Genomic DNA, 18,882 nt, shown 5'->3' on the forward strand with positions numbered 1-18,882 from the left:
GAATGACAAACATTGATCTACTTAAACAATAGAATGTCAATTCTTATAAAAATATTACTAAATTCGTAATGTCGTAGAATGTATCCAGAATGTACCTACTCAAATCGATGTAAATTATAAAGTGCATCCCACAAGTCTCTGATTTCATTTAAACCATCGACAAATATTTCATGTACTACCACACTACCATCGTTAAGTAAAACTGATAACTATTACTGAAAACGATCCTTATTGCTATGTTCCAAGAATGATAATTGAAAGTATGACAACTGAGTGCATTATCCTGAAACTCATTTGAACTGACTTAAGTACAATTCTAATACTACTTTAGTGAGCGATAGAGTTCATCGGCGTGAATATAGACCCTTCTGTGCCGGAGCAGTAAATTTAGATGTGGGCGGGGTATCGATCGACGCGTAACGATGCGCCCGATGACGGCGGCGGCGACAGAGGCGCGCTTTCAGTGCGGGCAGTAAAAACAAAACACGCGTACTGTGGACGAATCGCCACAGGATGCACACGCTGATCGCGCTGCTCCTCGCCGCTGCAGCAGCGTGCACCATCGCTCGCCCCCCTGGTAAGTTCTTCATTCATTTTTCAATTAAGTTGAACAACGTTGAACCATTCTCACACTTGTCTACTTATCGTCAACTATAGATAACGCGTTTCCTCCCTCGTCAAAGCGAATTTTATTATCTAGTCAGTTCATTACTATGGTTATTTCATGAAGTGCGACGCGTCTGCTGCAATGTACCTTATTAAAAGACAAAGGCGTTATTGTTCGCCTTATCGACAGGATCAGCAATCACACCGACACCTGTTACGCGCTGCTATCGAATAAGTATCTATCTGGTTGACTGCATATACCGATATTTCTCACGATTCACCCTTGTGGTGTCTCCCTGAAAAAGCTAAATAATTATTAATAGGTATTGCGAAACAATTTGAATATATTTTTTACTTTGTCACGATTCAAGTTTAGAGTGCACTGCAAATTAGCGAAATGTTTCTTATAAAATGTTCAAATCTGATGTAACCAGGCAAATAACTACCCATTTGCAGTTCATGTTTAATGAACATGTCCTCGGCCTGGCTCCGTGTATGAGGCAGACCGAGGACTGTCTGTTACAATTGACTGATTTTAAGTTATTACAAAAAACGAATTTTTGTTTGGTAATTTTGTTCGCTATTGCATAGAATAATCCTTTCAAAGTACAACACACGTCGAAAATGTTTCACATGAACATTAACTTACCTTCTCAACTTCAAACTAAGGCCAAATCCGAATAGAAACAGCGAAAATGGGGTACTGGGACATTGGATAGCAAATGCGTATGCATAGCGAATCCTGTTTCATCTATTTGTTAGAATTTCATCGCTATTGATCGTACAATCCGTCCGCACCTGGATACATGTAGGTAATATATGTGATGATAGACGATAGAGCCACTTCCAGCATTTACGGTTAGTGATGCTGAGGCTAAAAGTAGAGGGTTGGGAGTTTAATTTATACGAAAATATAGACAAACAAGAGGAAATACTTATTAGAATAAATACTTAATCACTGTTAGGGACCTAAAGCTAAAACAAGAACGATAATAAATTTAAGGACACAATGAACTGAATTTTGAAACAAATCTGCAAAAGGCTGTATGTTTCTAAACCTGTTTTCATTCAGCGTTTGAAGCTGTTGGTAAGAGTAAATAAATAAACATTGTTGTCTCGTATCTAGCATATCATATTTCATCTATTATCCTCAAGACACCAACATAAGTATATTATATTCGTGTCGTAATTACCTATGCAAATATCGCACCAAAAGGAGATAGTTAGTTACCCTGCTATTTATGATTTACACTGATTGAACAACTGCATATGCACCACTTGAATCTAGGAACAATTCGCACTCTATGATTCAAATTGCAGGAAATCATCTATCGGACAGGAAGCCGCTAATAAGAAAACTGTCTTCAATTGTCTTACTTGGCTTTATCGATTCCGCGACCCTTTGATACCATACATTAATAAATTGTGCTTGTTTACAAATGGCGAATGTCAATGATTTAAAGAAAAATAATCATAAAATTATTCTTTTGCTTATTTACAAGCATTTTACAAGTGTCAAAGACAATAGTGTTTAAATTTTACCGCCGGTCTCAACTCTAGTTTACAAGAATATTATATATATATATATATATTTATTATTCGTACTATATATACGAGTATGTCTATATCTTCGTTGGTACTTTATGAAATTTCGAAACAAGTATTAACTTTTAATGAGTCTGTTATAGCCTCTATTCCTATAAATTTTACTGATTTTTCTACTGATTGCTCTGCCGGTAGAACTGTTTGAATCAAAGCTCCAAACTACTGTACCAATAATTATGGTAAAACACGGAAGTCTGTGTGGTAGAATATATTAAATAAATACTTTTAAGCTGTCATACTGCTGGCTATTGTCTTTACATTTGCATAAAAATCATTGTACTAATATCATAACAGTGTTTTAATGTAGAACCACTTGGATTTTTTTAACTAATTGGGTGTAAGAAACCACGTACACTAATATATAACAATTTGAAGCTGGTTATTCAACTGGTTATATCAGTAGAATTGTCAGTACGACTAGTGGGAATAAGGTCACAGCTTTACCTGTCCCTGTTTTCATGTAGACAAATGCTACTCAACTGAAAAATAACAATTAAGTGTTTTAAAACCAGGGTTCAATGACGACCGAGTACCTAGGGATCGCCGTTATCGAGATGGATTATATCCTGTGAAAGAGTTGAAGGAGAACGCACAGCGTTTCATGTTGCGCCTGCTTACTGCACCCTACAAATACGGATATAGAGGCGACTTTACAAGGGATTTAATGAACGGTGTAAGTAAAAATACTTAGATATTGTATTTCTTAAGGTGCGTATGCAGGTTCGCGCACCTACAACTACTCCATTAGTGGTTCATTTCGCAGGCAACGTTACACTCTCCGCGCGTTGGCAGTTTTTGCACGAACTCAAAGCGAAGCGCAGAATGTTCGTGGACGCGAGCAAAACAACATTCGTGTTCGCTCAACGTTCAAATGAAAACTGCGGAGCAATCGCAGATGCGCGGAGCGCAAGTCGATGCGATGGAGAACTTAGTTTTTTGTAGTGATTCGCTTAACGACTCCTTTTGAGCGGTTATAGACGCGCGTAGTAGAGTTGGTGAGCGAACCTAATGGATACCCACCTTTACAAATCAACTGTACTTAAACGACAATTCCATGTCATTTTTACTACTTCTTAGTCAACGTGCTTCTTAAACAATTCATAATGTTGCTTTATAAATGCAAATCGTCGCCTTACTTTCTCAAACTCGTATCTTAAAACACAAAGTTACTGAAATGCAAAACACGGGTTGTATATACAAATGTTGACGGCTGATTTGACATCACATTTACTTCATATTCACACACTGGCTTTTACCTATTCTTAGAGTAATGCATCCAAATTAACCCCTTGATAAGAAATTTAAAATAAATAGAACGTTTTATCACCTCCTGAATAATCACTCTTTATAAGATACGAGTTTGAGAAAGTAAGGCATCGAAATGCCATAGTATTATGGTAAAAAAAAACAGCAAAAAAATATAAAGTCTCGAATATTTTAAAACGAATTAGCGATTGGTCATTAACCTAATAAAATTTCAAATGTAGATTAATAGATAATGTGTTTATTTATCGCTTATAAATTTCAACTTTTTTATGTTTTAATTTTACTATAATAGGTACGAAATATAGAGGATTTAGCTATAAAGTAGTAAACGCTGAATGGTTGTATGATGTTTGGTAAAACAAAAAAGAAAAAAATAATTATAGCAACAATTGCACCGGTTATATCGAAACCTGTTACCGTTTTTCATGACGCAAAGCATGTCGAGGCTGATTTCGACCTCAAACCTTAACGAGTGCTTATTTATCTACAGGCCTGCTGTGTTTTACGCAAACCATTACAAATATTAATAGGCTTTTGTGTAATAGATAACAAGTTGAAAAAATGGTTAGTTTTAATAATGTATGTTCCAAATTTGGCAGTGCCTCTGATTTTCTGGTTTTCCCATACTTCATTGTATTAATCATAAACCACTTCCGCTTTAGTATAGCGTTTGCCGATTTAGTTGTACAGTATTATTCTATATAGGTAAGTTATTCTTATCATAATTGCGAAAACAGCACAAGGACAATAAATCACAGTTCATTTTTGCAAACCCTGTACAATCAAAAGCTGGTCAATAATAATTTGGGACTACACCACGCCGGGACAGACCACTTGACAATATTTTTTTTGTTTGCTTTGTATTCATTTCACTCATTTAGAAAGTTCTAGTGTACTGGAATTGAACTGTACTTTACCACCCAGTTAACCGTGACCATATGATCTGTAAAGATCACAAAACGTTGGTTTGTTTGAAAAAACAAATAGTTTTATATTATATTACTATACATAGATATATCGTTGACAATAATACTATGTTAATAATAATCTCAGTACAGTGTACTAAAAAAACCGACCTCAAAAGTACGTGGAATTACATATAATTACCAAGTTTTATTGAAATCGGTTACCGGAAAGTGCGCAAACGCGGATTCATCCCCTAGTTCGCCACTATACGAGTCTTGACACAGGAGATAATAAAAATCGGTTCTCACTACTCAAAGTATATTGGGAGAGAAAAACGCCTTGAATTAAAAAATAGCAAAATCAACCATTAAAATAATTACTCATTACACTAAAATTTAGGCGCTATTTATAAAAATGAATCTTTATGCGTGAACAGCCACCCTTATAGGTGGATGATTTTCTTCAAAATTGAATGGGACCACTATCAAGGCACCTTCTTTCCAACAAAAAAAGAATCATGAAAATTGGTTCACAAATACCGGAGTTATCGCGTAACATACGTACTAAAAAAAGAACATACAGTCGAATTGAGAACCTCCTCCTTTTTTGAAGTCGGTTAAAAACTAGACCTTATCCAAAGTAATGTCATACATGCTAAAGTAACTCTGTTACATTTTCATGCTTGAACCGCTGAATTAATAATGATAAATTTTGGTATAGAGATAGGTGAGAACCTAAGAGAAGGACATAGGCTACTTTTTGTCACAAAAATAAATCTTAAAGGAGGTGAAATAGAGGATGAAAATTTGTAAGGAGGACCATTAAAACTATAAAAATGAGTGCATTACAGTAGGCTACGCAAAATACTTATCCTGAGCTGACGAAGTCGCGGGCACCGGCTAAAAAGTTATTTAACGTTCTAAGATGTCAGATTTAAGAAAGTGATTAATAGTAATGTTGATGAGCTAACGAAAGAAAAAGGTAGTTCACATTGCTTTTATTGAAAATCATGATGTTTTTACTACAGTTGTATTCATATAATGGTTTGACTCCAGCCAAATCGAAAGTATTTCTCTTTATGATAGTGAATGTGAATTTTTCTTTCGATCTTTGTGTCAATAATAATAACAATGTGGTTCATTTCAATTTTACTTCGGTCATAAAATCTTTTTTTTTTTGTATGCAGGAGATAGACAACATGTACGATGAAAATATGTTAGAACTAGTCAAAGGATATTTTTTAAAATGGGTCGGGCCAGATCCGCCTCCAGAAAAACCGTTATCTCTGCGCGACATTATAATTGATGATAACATTAATAAGTATTATATGTATAATCCTGAAATTCAGAATAGTGCTAGACCATTGAATTTGGATTCCCATGCCTCAGGATTTAGATATTTCCCACAATCTGAGCCTATGTCGGGCGGCCCTGATTTTTTGGATTCAGAGATAACAACATTGCAACAAACTCTGAGGGATTCGAAAGCTCAATCAGTAAAACATGAAGAGGACAATGGCACTAAATATACCGATAAGAATTGGAAAAAGTTTGCATTGACACCAGAGGACAAGGAGTTCTTTGAAAGTGCTGAGGACAAAACTGATCATGATAGTAAATCCTCAGGTAAGTCATGGGTTTTTAAAACTAATGGGTTTGACTTCCATAACTAAATAGGTGGGAAATGACGATGAGATCGACAATGGAGTGGAATACACACGTAAATATGCCTACTCACTCTCGCCTTGAAAAGTCCCAAATACCTAATTAGGTAATCATTGTAATAGGAAGCAAGTGCCATTTTGTCGTAACTATCTAAAAATAATATGTATAATAATCTTCAAATTACTTTGGCTTAGGCATGTCCATGATACCTGTGATGCACCACGAAGGCACCGCACCAAAAGTACCTTCTTTAATTTTCGAGCCTCCGCGACAAACTCGGCAAAATCCCACGTTGAGCAAGCAGAAACATCTGGTTGAACCTGATATTGGCAAACTGAAAGCTGGACTGTGAGTCTTACATACATATAAAGTAATTAAAAATTAATTCAACTCCATTTTATTTTATAACTAAAATTAGTAATATGATCATTTATCGAGGTCACCCCTCAGTGGAAACCATTGTATGATAGGGTATGGATACCTATGTATATTTAGAATTAGTATAATAAATAATTCCTGGGCTTGTACTATGTAAGAAGCTTCTATGACAGATCGTTGATAGCTAGGTTGATGCACATCTAATCATTATTTTTATTCTTGCTTAGATTCCCTTACATTCGTTTTCGTTTTAAGCTAAATGTGCTCTGAAGCTATCGTTCTTAATGGCAATTTATCTTTGACTCAGCGGGGGCAATCAGCGACCTCGTTATGGTGTTGTTCACTACAAAGCGGACAATAATCTAATAGATTTTTTTAAATTATAAATAAAAGAGACAGTGAACATGGAGAAATTATATGTTTATGTGTCTAGTAATTTCTGCCTCTGTGAAAATCTTCTGTCAACAACAGCAAGCCTTTGTGACGTCGTGTTGGCAATTTTTTAATAAAATTGAATTAACGTTAGGTCAATTCTCATTTCAAAATTTACTTTTTTGTATTCGACCATAATATTATATATTTACGTATCGTAAATTTTACTAAACGTGGTATGAGACGTAAAAGATTTTGCACATTCGTTTTCTACTTTTATTTTATATTAATAAGTAATCCAAGAGTTTTATTTGCGGCAATTAAAAATTTAAGACGTTTGAACAAATCGTATTAAATATTAAAACGAAGTCCTTTAGTGTTAAGTTATATTGCGTGTGTTTTTATATTACCGTAAACGAAGCCCTACGATTGATATACAAAAACATTTTAATAGTCCTTAAACACTTAAGTTTGGTCTCAAATATACCATCACTTTGGTATGAAAAAACTTATAGTGTAAATGCGTTTGCCTTTACAAGTGTCCGTTTCTTCTACCCGTCTATTTTAATATTTTTCCACAATTCCTTATAAAACAAGAATTTTTAATGAAACTTACTGAGTACCAATTTTATTTCGAGGAATTATGGAATGAATATTTGACAAGCCTAAAACCCATTTGTCAGTAGACTGCGCTTGTAGAGTGCGTAATAACACTGTAGAAAGAGTTAATAAATTCCAGGGCAAATAAGGACTACCGTATGCCCGTCTCATTACTGCCCGTGCCTACCAAACTGCGCTGGTTGAAAAGCAATCAACTCGATGAGGAGAGGTGAAATTAATTAATTAAGAAGCACTTAGAGCCCTTGACTCCCGAAGAAACTTTTTTAAATATACACCTGTTATCCTTAAATGTCTAACTAACCCTTTGCCATTCAGGAACAATTTTTGTCTTCGCCAATTTCTAGTTCGAAATCGAACGTCTCAATCTACGACATTGATGTCCCGTATCTTTATTATTAAATTATTATTATTTATTTTTGTTGCCACAAAACGTTCATCGAGTTTTCACCTCTCGGGACTAGTACCCATTTCAAAGAACCTAAACAAAAAATTAAAATGTTTTCAAACCAAATCTTAAAAGACGTGAGCACTCTCTCGTCGGCAATGCACTGTCCAAAAAATGCATTACTCATACTTGTAGTTCATAAACTTAATTATATATTATATTCATCATATTCGCATAGGATTTAGAAACACATTATACTTCATTGTTAGATACATCCACGGAAGGAAGTTTACTGTAATGACCTTTCAATAAATTTCAATAATTTTATGCTTGGACAGTCTAATAGTGCGTTCCCACGGCCGTGTCCGCGGCCTTTTTTCCAAAACGCGCCGTTTCAAGTAACGATTTTTGATAGAAATTTAAATAAATCCCGATCCGTTTAACAAGCTAAAACTATAATTACACCAAAATATTAGCCAATTTTTGTCACATGCGAAACTTTACTGGAATAGCTGAAGCTCATATTTCCAAAACGCGTCTATAAGTTGAAATATTGGACTTACAGCACTAAACTTCCTTCAAGTTTGCTAATAAACTTTCGAGTCGTCTAGAATAAAAAGAGCACTAAATGATGACTAAATGCTAATTGCTTTGAGTCGATATAGGATCTTTTTTACAATCATGTTTATTGCGACCCTGTTACTTCGTTGACAGCTCGCATGAGGATGGCGACGTCACAATTAGACCTCTGGTCATTCAAGTAGGTGACTCAAATATGGATCCTGCAGACTCTCTATATGGAGTAGCTCTCGTCGCAGCGGTAGGTGCAGCTCTATCCATGGCTATTTTGGGATTTGCTTTCGGATGGTACACGTAAGTAACTACAATGAAACGTATGTACATATAACTTCTTCATTTTGTAAGACTTATGAGTTTCAAAGACCTTTTCATATGACAAATGGGATTTATATCACATATTCATTTACGAAAAAAAAAATTCAGACATTCGAATTCACATATAGGGGGATACTATACAATTTCGATTGTAGAACTTTAAAGTATACTTATACGTTATACATAATATATTCGTCGACTGAATTAGAAAACCGCGTAACTGCGTTTTTGTATGAAATCGCTTTTTTTACTCTTTAAACGCAATAACGGGCAATTAATGTTGAAACATAACCTGTACACCTTTTTTAGTTATAAAGTAAAGGTAACCATAGATTGTTTTATAATTATTTTTAGTAATTCTGTTTTTTGTGCTTATTAGTAGTAAGGTAAATAAATAAAATTTAAAAAATAATTCGTTTAAGGTTTAATTCGTATAAATAGTCTATACTCACCAAAACAAAATAAGGACCATCATAATTTGTCTGGATAAAATATTTTTTGTGTTGATTACAGTGCAAATGGTTTTTATATTTAATAAAATAACCATTTTTTCGTTAAATTATATCGAGAGCCGCTTCCTGTGTCGTCGTGCCTTGGAGGCTGCTAACGTTTCCCCTTTAGAGCTAAGCTTAAAGTAAAAAGTAGGTCAACAACATGTACCACTATGCAAAGATTCAAGTTTCTATATCAAATACATTCTGAGAAAAATGTTTGTGACAGATAAACGAACGCCTGAGTGTGACACGCAGAACACGTGGGCAATTTATAAAGATTTCATTGTTCCTTCTGAGGTTCGATGCTTTGAAAATAACGTAGGTAGATTTAAAAATTTCAAAGACAAAATACCGTATGTAACATCTGGAATTAAATTCGTAATAAATCAGGCTGACATGCATAAGTATAAGCTACGCGTGAAATCACGTAGCACACGTAGCATGAACGCTTGTCGTAGAGCTATTTCTCTAGACTAGAAATGACCTTCAAAAAACATTTTTCAGTTTTTTTTTCCATGTAGAACTCTACTGCTGTTGTAAAATATGAATTATGTTTTCTTATTAGATTGTCTAAAAAGGCAAAAGCAGCTGCCGACGTAGACTATCCCGCTTATGGCGTGACTGGGCCTACCATCGACACTTCCGGCGATCGCAAGCTCGCGCACTCTGCCCACATGTACCACTACCAACATCAGAAACAACAAATAATTGCTATGGAAAGGTATGTCTCACAAAAGATTATACAATTTTCTAAAAAGAGGCAGGATTTTGTAGTTACAGTTTTTATACAAATAAATTATTATTTTAAGTATTATCACGTTTTGAGTTTCTTAATTATATGTTACCAGTTTGTATGATGTAAGCTCTGTAGCCAATGCTCAATAAATAAATAAATGCGCTTCATATAACACGACCACACCACCACCATACCACTTCTCCCATTCAAAAATTCTAAACTGATCTTTTATGCCATGGGAGAGGCAAGAGTCTAAAATGGATATGATAATAAAATACAGTTGATAGATTTAATCGTATTGATTAATTAGTACTCGAATCACAGAGTACCGTAGGTTTAAGTTCCTTATTCCAAACATGCAACACAGAATCATACTTTTCTAACACCATTATCTAAACAATAACTACAACGACATCTCTAGCCAGAGCTGGTAGCTGTAAATGTATTTAACTGGGTGATGAAATACTTAAGATTTCTCATAGATGGCGCTGCGGCTAAAAAGTCGTTTAGATTTGACACTCCAGGCAATCTTCGATTGGGGCAATGCCAATCTTGTCAAATTTAACGCTACCAAAACGCAGGCGTGTCTATTCTCCACAAAACGGAGTCCCTTTGAGTTGACTCCAACTTTTCGTGATATATCCATACCGATAGCCGATTGTCTCCAGCTACTTGGAATGGACCTATCGTCCAATTTGAACTTCGGCAGATACATTGAATCCATGGCCAAAAATGCAGCAAGGAAGCTTGGGATCCTTTCCAGGGTGAGGCGTTACTTTACATCGGGACAGTTGCTTCAGCTGTACCAAGCACAAGTCCGATCGTGCATGTAGTACTGCTGCCACCTCTGGGATGGCTCTACGACATATGAACTGGCCACTTTGGATTCAATTGACAACCATGCCCAAAGGCTTATAGGTGACTAGGCATTAGTGGAGGCGAAGCTGCAGACACCGCCGTAAAGTTACCTGCTTAACGGTATTTTATAGGATATATCACGGAGAGTGTGCGATTGAATTACACGATTTAATTCCGCCTTCCCCTTTCCATCACCGGAGGACTAGGGGTGTCGTGGTGAATGTTCACTGATCCCACGGCGCCGACTCAACCGGCGAGAGAGAAACCCGGGGGGGTTTTAGTGGGGTAGGCCCTCCAGTCTGAAGGGAGAGTCCCCACATAACCCCTGAGTCTCCCTGGGCTCAGGGGTATCCATAAAGATTTCCCCCCCGTCAAAAAAAAGGCTTGGGTTCCACCCCTATGTTGTGGATATTCCAAACGTTCGTGGAAGCGTAACGCTTCCTGCGAATCTTTGAAATATCCTTGGAATGGAATATCTTTATATGGCGAACGGCTATCGAGTGGAATTCCCTGCCTGCAGACTTGTTCCCTGAGCGTTATAACTTGGGTCAAGGCGAGAGTAAATAGGCATTATTTAGGTGTGCATGCTCCTTCCTTCTCATCGTCACTTTCCATCAGGTGAGATGGAGGTCAAATGCGCACCTATATTTTATATAAAAAAAGTCGTTGAAAAAGCAAATACAAAGACACGACAACAAACACATAGAAACATTTGTGAGGTCCGCTGGTTCGTTCAGTGGCGTAGTTGGTATAACGTTTGGCACGGTATGCCAGAAGACGTCGGTTCGAATCGGGCCGGACCCAAGGAATTTTTTCTGTGTGTTCGATTTTTGTATTAATAATATTATTAATAGTTACAATATAAAGAAAATTAAATTAAAGAAATTTATTCAATTTTCGTAACTATTTATTTATTATAATAAATAGGGGTTAACAGTTCGACGACCTCCGTGATCGAGTTGCTTGCACACCGGTTGGGCCACCATCAATGGTGGCGCATCTCGATCCCGGCCGAGCCAATGTAGAAAACTTTCCTATTATTATCTCTGAGTGTTTATCACGTGTATAGTACCGTCGGCGTCGTTGTTTTCGATTTCCATAATACATGCGCCTTAGTTACCTAGCTTGAGATCGGGACAATTATTTATTATATTATTATTAGTTGTCTAATATTTATTTGTATAGTTAATAAGACATTAAAATCCTTGGAGAGGCTTAAAATGCGTTACGTCAGCGAAATTAAAAGTGACTACGTGGCAGCAATACGACAATTTACAATTTTAACTTAGAATAAAGCAATTTAGTACTCACTAGTTCCTAGCTAAGGTGACAGCAGTTGGTCCTCGTTCTCATATAGCATAAAGTAGTTGTAAAAACCATAGTGAACACTTAATTTTATATTCACAACTCAAACTATTTCATTTAACAGGAACGGACTTGAACAACGGACCGGCTCAGTATCTGATCCGGAGTCTGAAGAAGAGAACGAGGAAGGTGATTACACCGTCTACGAATGCCCTGGTTTCGCTACTGTAAGTAATTTAATAACATTCTATACATCATATCATACATATCATACAATCATAATAATTTTGATGTCGTAATTAAAGAAAGACGAAATATATCCTTGTGAAAGAGTTCGTCCAGGTGGTACTCCCACCTTACCTATTTCTGCCGCCAAGCAGTAATTGATCCTTTCCGGTTTTGAAGGGTAAGGGTGCTGGTGAAATTGCAGGCACATGGGACTTGTCAACTTATGTCTCAGGGTGACAGTGCTCCTCAGATACTTGCGATTTAAAGCTTTGATAAACAATAATTTTGATAGCAACTGCTATGGGAAGGCGTGTCACTTATCACCAGCGCACGACTTGTTCGTCCCGTCACTATATATCAAAAAGAAAATATATAATTTTTACAATAATTTAGCGTTTTTCTGTTTTAGACGGGTGACATGGAAGTGAAGAACCCTCTCTTCTCGGAGGATCCAACTCCAGCCACTCCCGGTCAATGCGAGGTGGTGAAGCCGCAGCCCAAAAACTAACTCGCTGATGCGCAATCGATCATTACACAGTCTATTATAAGCTAACCCATTTTCGATTTTTTTGATGATAATCGTTTTCGATTTCTAAGCCATTTTTGGCTTTTAAATAGAAGTGTGGTTTTTCGAAAACATATTTACTTGCAAAAAATGCAATTTTTACTTTGTCGTCATTTTGAAATTAACACTACGCAAATTGCAAGATTTTTCATTTATAAACATATATTAATAATATTTTAACTACAAGTTATTCATCATAGATTATACTTACATCATATATGGACGGGGAACTAACCAAGTCCAAATAAGTCTCTAGAAGAAGAGCTACCACACGTCATCACTCATTCCGCTGCCGGAGCACCTCCCGCTTAGGCATAATCTACTTCGGCAAACTTGGAAGTCTCTAAATAGGTTGAAGACCCAAGTCACCCGAAGCAAGGAGAGCATGCAGAGGCGGGGTTATAGCTCGGAAGCGCATGTGAGTGTGGTGTTCTCCCCAAACAATGGCACATATTTTGTCCCTACACGCAAGGACCTGTACAACGCCACTGACAATTAGCCCCCTTTACACAGTCCCTCTATCGCGTGTGATCAGGAGCATACAGGTTTGTGCCCGGAAAGCCTGCACTCGCAATCGTGCGCGATTACTTGTTTCATTTTTTTAAGCTAACGTTCCTTTGCGCGCGGTGGCTCGTGTTCGTTTGTGTTACAAGAAAAAGAGAATCCGTAAAGGCTAATAGCGCTGGATAGACCGCGTGAAACTGGCGCGTGTTGAAATGCGCGAAAGCGCGTGACTGTTAAGCGCAACCGCGCGGTCTTTCCCTTTTCCTTTCAGAGTCTTTACACGCTCTATCACTTGCGGTAAAGTGTCTGTGTAAAGCTCGCTAATGCTGTATCGCTCGTTAGGTACTGGTTCTCACAAATATAAACGTCAGAATCGACATGCTGAGAAGAAGAAGATTAACACTTATTATATTATATACTGTATAATTTTCTTTATTTTGAATTTAATTTAAATTTACTGAATAATTTGGCATTAAAAACGCAAAAACGACATATGCGAGTTAGTGTAGTATTAATTACTAATGTCGAAATATTCTAGACAAGTCAATCGTGTGTTGTAAAAAGATGGAAGATAATTACTACATCTTTATTACTTTGTCTCTTCCAATGGTCTCTTCCTGTGACATTCCTTTTGTTTTGTACAACAGACGTGTATTGGCGATGTCTATACAATCTTTGAATATGAAATAAGTGGATATGTTTGTCTCCGCTTGGTTTTCTGAAGCTAGTTAGAAAGGCATAGGTAACACGGACAAAATATTCTCTAAAATTCTTCAAACCTATGTACCTTATTGTAAAGTACAGGGAAAAGTTGTCATAATTAAAACTAAACGTCAATGCAAGCGAAGTGTCAGGTCGAACTGGAACAGTATCCGGTAATTAGGGTAGTACATAATATTACATTATAGTTATTGCATGATCCTATATGTGTAATGTCTATGCATAATTCCTTGATAGAAGATATTAGCATGTAATCCACATTTGTTATTTTAGAAGTGTTACTTGTATCGTAAATATATATTAAACCTTTATGTTATCGGCCTAAGAACCAACGACTAATTTGGAGAGGCGACAACTAATCACGGCGGCAGCTATTATTATAAGCAGTGAATTTGCACCTGGCCTCTACTCAAAATTCGAATTGGCCATAAAATTATTAGGTAAACTTTAAGGTAACGTACTGTTATATACTGAACTGCATTTAATGAATATTTTAACCCTAATTATAATTTACAAAAACATATCTTCTACACAATTTATAACTGTACAATTTTATAGAAAAAAAATCTATTGATTATCTATTTAAAATGTCCTGTCTATTAAATGGCTCAATATTTATAATTGCATATTTAAATTTAAATACAGATAACTATAACATCTTAGAAAAAAACGATGATTGTATGAAGGTACATGTAATAGATAGATTTATACCTACGGTGCTTACCCTGTCAAGTCCGATGTATACTTACCTACCTATCCTTTGCACGTCCGGATGAGATTATTAATCAAAAATACAGAACACTGATATGCCTACAATTCGATTGTTTAGTACCTTTCGTTTCGTGCATTCTGCGGAATCCATGAGTTAGGCTCAGAGAGACTTACCTAAACAAACATACGGTAGTGGTATCGCGGCGGCGTATTTATTAATCATAGCAGCATTACTTATAGCTAGCTCAGTTTTTGAAGTCGCAAAGCGCCGCAGTATCTTCATACATAAAGGCCATTATTCAAAGAAGACCAGGCTTCATTTCAATGCCATACAAAATTGTTATTTAATGGTAATACAGAAAAAATGTACGTCCATCTAATAGAAAATATATGCGTAGTACACCAATAATACACGGTGTTAATAGTGATCAAACGTAAAAGTATACATATTATGTGGATAGCACGTTTGTGTCGAAGTGTACACAAAAACCACAAAGTGATGATATAATATCTAAACTGCGCGGTGCTGAAAGTCGTCACATCTCAAAAAATATCATAGAGTAGCATGTCAGCATCAAAATAATTTTAAGGTAAAAACGTTTTGCGCTCCACAATATGAGAAACAGTTCCGTTTTTACTTCTCAGTATTTTCATTTAAAATATCCGGGGGGGTCCATTGGTAATGTAGGTACCTATAACAATCGATGAAACTTTAAAACATTTTGCTGTAGCATAGTCACTCTCTCTCTCTCAAAAATACATATAACTACCAAGACATAAGAATTATATATATTGATGTATTACGTACTTTAATCAAAACTAATTACCTGTCTCTATGTGTATATATATCATTATCATATATATATATATATATATATATATATATATATCATTTATTTATATATAAAAAATATTACTATGTTCGGGTCTAACCTGATATGATATGTAGTGATTTATTTTTTGAAACATTTATGCGTTTCCCCTAAACGGGAGTGGTTAACTATATTCATGCAAATTTAGATCCAAAATTAGAAATTAGAGATTGGACAAAAGGATATGTTATCTTTGATCTTCAACCTACATTCGGACCAAGTATGAACGAGAACGATTCTCATTAGAATATTCTGTTGACAGGTCCATCAGCAACGAATACAAGATGGACTTGATGCCATGTACTCCTTGTCGGTATATAGTGAACCAATCACGCGTCTTTTCTCTGTCAATTGTTATTGACTGACTCTTCGTGCCATTATAAAACAAATTATCTTTGCTTATTTGAAAATAATTATATATTAGTTATTAACTATCGCTAACTTTACATTTAACCTTTATGTCTATTTCATAATATTTTAGTAAATGTTATGACTTTGATAAATATACCTGTCAATAATATATTTATAATTATTATGATGTCTATTATAAATATTCGCTTCTCGCTAAGAGCTGGGCTCATGTCCGTGAAGTAATCGCCAATCATCATTGTTCAGCGCCCTTAAAGATATAATTTATTTTAAAGGGGATTGCGGTTGGCCCGGAATTCCGGTATATTTTGTTACTACTCATAACAACAAATAACAGTTATTTTTTGCCTTAGAGCGGGGATCACGCTAAATACGTTACTTTACATGCTACTTTCTTAAATAAGCATATTGTTATGTTTCTCCGACTGTCACAGGCCAGTTTGTTATTAAGTATTACATTATTATTTTTAGATATATTATGTGTTAGGTACGTATCTAATAATTAATATTTTATGAAGCCAATTTGGAGCAGTGTATTCATCGTATATTTAAGTTATATATAAATATATATACCTATACGTATAAGTACTTTAAGAAACCATTCGGATTTAATCTGGAAAAAATTGAATTCTTGTCAAAATGTAGTTAAATTAAATCATATGTATACAAAGCAAGTTTTTGTTATTCTTCCATTTCACACGTTTCATCACGATTCTCTTCTTCACGTAAACGAGAAGATATTGCTGCTAAAGATTCACATTAGTATTTATTTGGTCCGTGGATTCACAAATCCAAGTAATTTTAGAATTTAGCAGCACTAAAGCTCCTTGTAAAAGAGTCCAGGGATGTACTCTTACCTTACCTATATCTGCCGCCAAACAGTAATGTTAGCATTACTGCCTCCGATTTTGAACGGTACGGATGTAGGTGAAATTACAGGCGCGTGGGACTTGTCAACGTTTGTCTCAGGATGACGGGCGCAGTGGCAGTGCCCCTCAGATCTTTGCGATTTAAAACTCTGAGTGGCTCTGCAACCATTATGGACAGGCGTATCACTTACAACCAAGCGCGAAACCAAACTTGTTCGTCCAGTCACTTGATATTACAAAAAATTAGTCCCAGCTTCTTCGGACTACAAGAAAAACTGGAACACTCCATCCTTAAGCTCACTTATCAAGTCAGCCGTGACCAATGGGCCGTGAGCCTATAAAGGGCCCGAAACTTTCAGTTTGAAAAAGCAAATATAGGTACGCAATATGATCCGAAAAAAAATTGTTTCACAGTAGTGTAACAAAACCAAAGAACTTGATGTTCTATCCTTGTATCCCTATTTAGTAATTAATACACAGTGGGACACAGCAGGCTAATAAAAAAAATATTCAGGCGTCACTTGGTGGAAGTCCATGTTAACAATAATATAATCTCAGTATACATAGTACAAAAAATTTACCTCAAAAGTTCGCGGAATTATATCCATTTGCCAAGTTTTATTTTACAGTTACCGGAAAGTGCGCGACTCCGAATTCATGTGTCACTGGTGTGCCACCCTTAGAGGCGGAATATTTTAATTTTATTTATTATAAATTTAAATGGGACCACTTCTGAGGTATCGTCTTTCCAACACAAAAAGAATCATCAAAATCGGTTCACAAAGGCAGATATCGCGTAACATAAAAAACATACAGTCGAATTGAGTAACTGTATGTGTGAAAAATGGAGGTAGATTGATTATTATTGGTAGATGCTCCGCTACAGTGGAGGTTAAATCGTGCAAAATAGCCGAAGAAATTCTTCGGCCGAACGTCGAACAATTAACAACCCCTGTCGCCAATTCATTGATAACGAGAAGAATGGCAAAACACAACCTATAGATATGCATACATAAAGTGAACATGGATCTGTAAAGTAATTTATATTGCAAAACACCCTGTCGCGCGGTACTAAACTTACTGGAACTAAGGAAAATACAGTAAACATTTTTTATGACTAAACCTTTATTAGTGACAAACACGAAATAGAATTTCAAACATGACAAATCTATCAATTAATTAACAGCTGAGAATACGAGTAGTGTATCCGAAAAAGGCTTTCTGGCATTTTTCAGTGGCGTCTTATCTGTATAATAATATAACTAAGGTAAGTATAATATCTGTTTACTTATTAAGTAAAACTAAGGCAGTAGGTACAGAACATTACAATTATATTTATACAAAAAGTGAAGTAGATACGTTCCCAAGCTATTGAATGCATATTCCACTCCGATACCAAAAAACTTACGAGACTTTGTACCACGCCAGCACATCAAGCCACACGTTGACGTATCTGGTTCCGTTGCACTGGAGGAGATTTTCGAACGAAAATGTGTAGTCTGGTGTGCCGTCGTCCGTACATAGATAGGTGTTTTTATTCTTCTATATTTTATTCATATAATAAGATATGAAATTATCATTATTGTCGTATGAATAGTTTTCATTTATCAACTATTCAACGTATACAGCGTTATTTGTAAAATACTAACATCTGGCAGGTCTATATTACTAGGTAATACCATAAATAACGAATTTTGTTCCAGGACTTTTTACAAAACATACTAAACTTTTACGTTTCTAACACCTTCCGCGTGCTGTCATTCATAAAAATCATGTGGGCGGTGGGTATTTTCTTTTCCTACAACACAATCGTAGCGATATTTTTAAATACTTTAATTTTTGTACAAAAACTGATTTATACTTATTGGTAAACACCCAGTCGCGTAATGGTACACAACTTACTGGAACTTAAGGAAAACACAATAAACAATTTTTTTGTGACAAAACCTTTATT

General features: G+C 35.8%; 1 protein-coding gene across 2 annotated transcripts; it reads left to right on the forward strand.

The window, feature by feature from the left end:
* The first annotated feature begins 430 nt into the window (after positions 1 to 430).
* LOC113240301 lies at positions 431 to 15,566 on the forward strand. 2 transcript variants are annotated; one of them, XM_026477573.1, is made up of 9 exons: positions 431 to 577; positions 2,724 to 2,884; positions 5,570 to 6,008; positions 6,242 to 6,395; positions 7,537 to 7,626; positions 8,518 to 8,676; positions 9,757 to 9,912; positions 12,215 to 12,317; positions 12,728 to 15,566. In XM_026477573.1, exons 1-9 carry the CDS (start codon positions 514 to 516, stop codon positions 12,824 to 12,826), a joined length of 1,425 nt encoding a protein of 474 aa, XP_026333358.1. In that variant the 5' UTR covers positions 431 to 513; the 3' UTR covers positions 12,827 to 15,566. The 2 variants fall into 2 exon arrangements, with proteins under 2 accessions (XP_026333358.1, XP_026333366.1); XM_026477581.1 differs by lacking the exon at positions 7,537 to 7,626.
* Positions 15,567 to 18,882: the final 3,316 nt, after the last annotated feature.

Source organism: Hyposmocoma kahamanoa, unplaced genomic scaffold (assembly GCF_003589595.1).
Source record: "Hyposmocoma kahamanoa isolate Upper Pololo Valley unplaced genomic scaffold, ASM358959v1 100021, whole genome shotgun sequence".
Classification (NCBI taxonomy): domain Eukaryota; kingdom Metazoa; phylum Arthropoda; class Insecta; order Lepidoptera; family Cosmopterigidae; genus Hyposmocoma; species Hyposmocoma kahamanoa.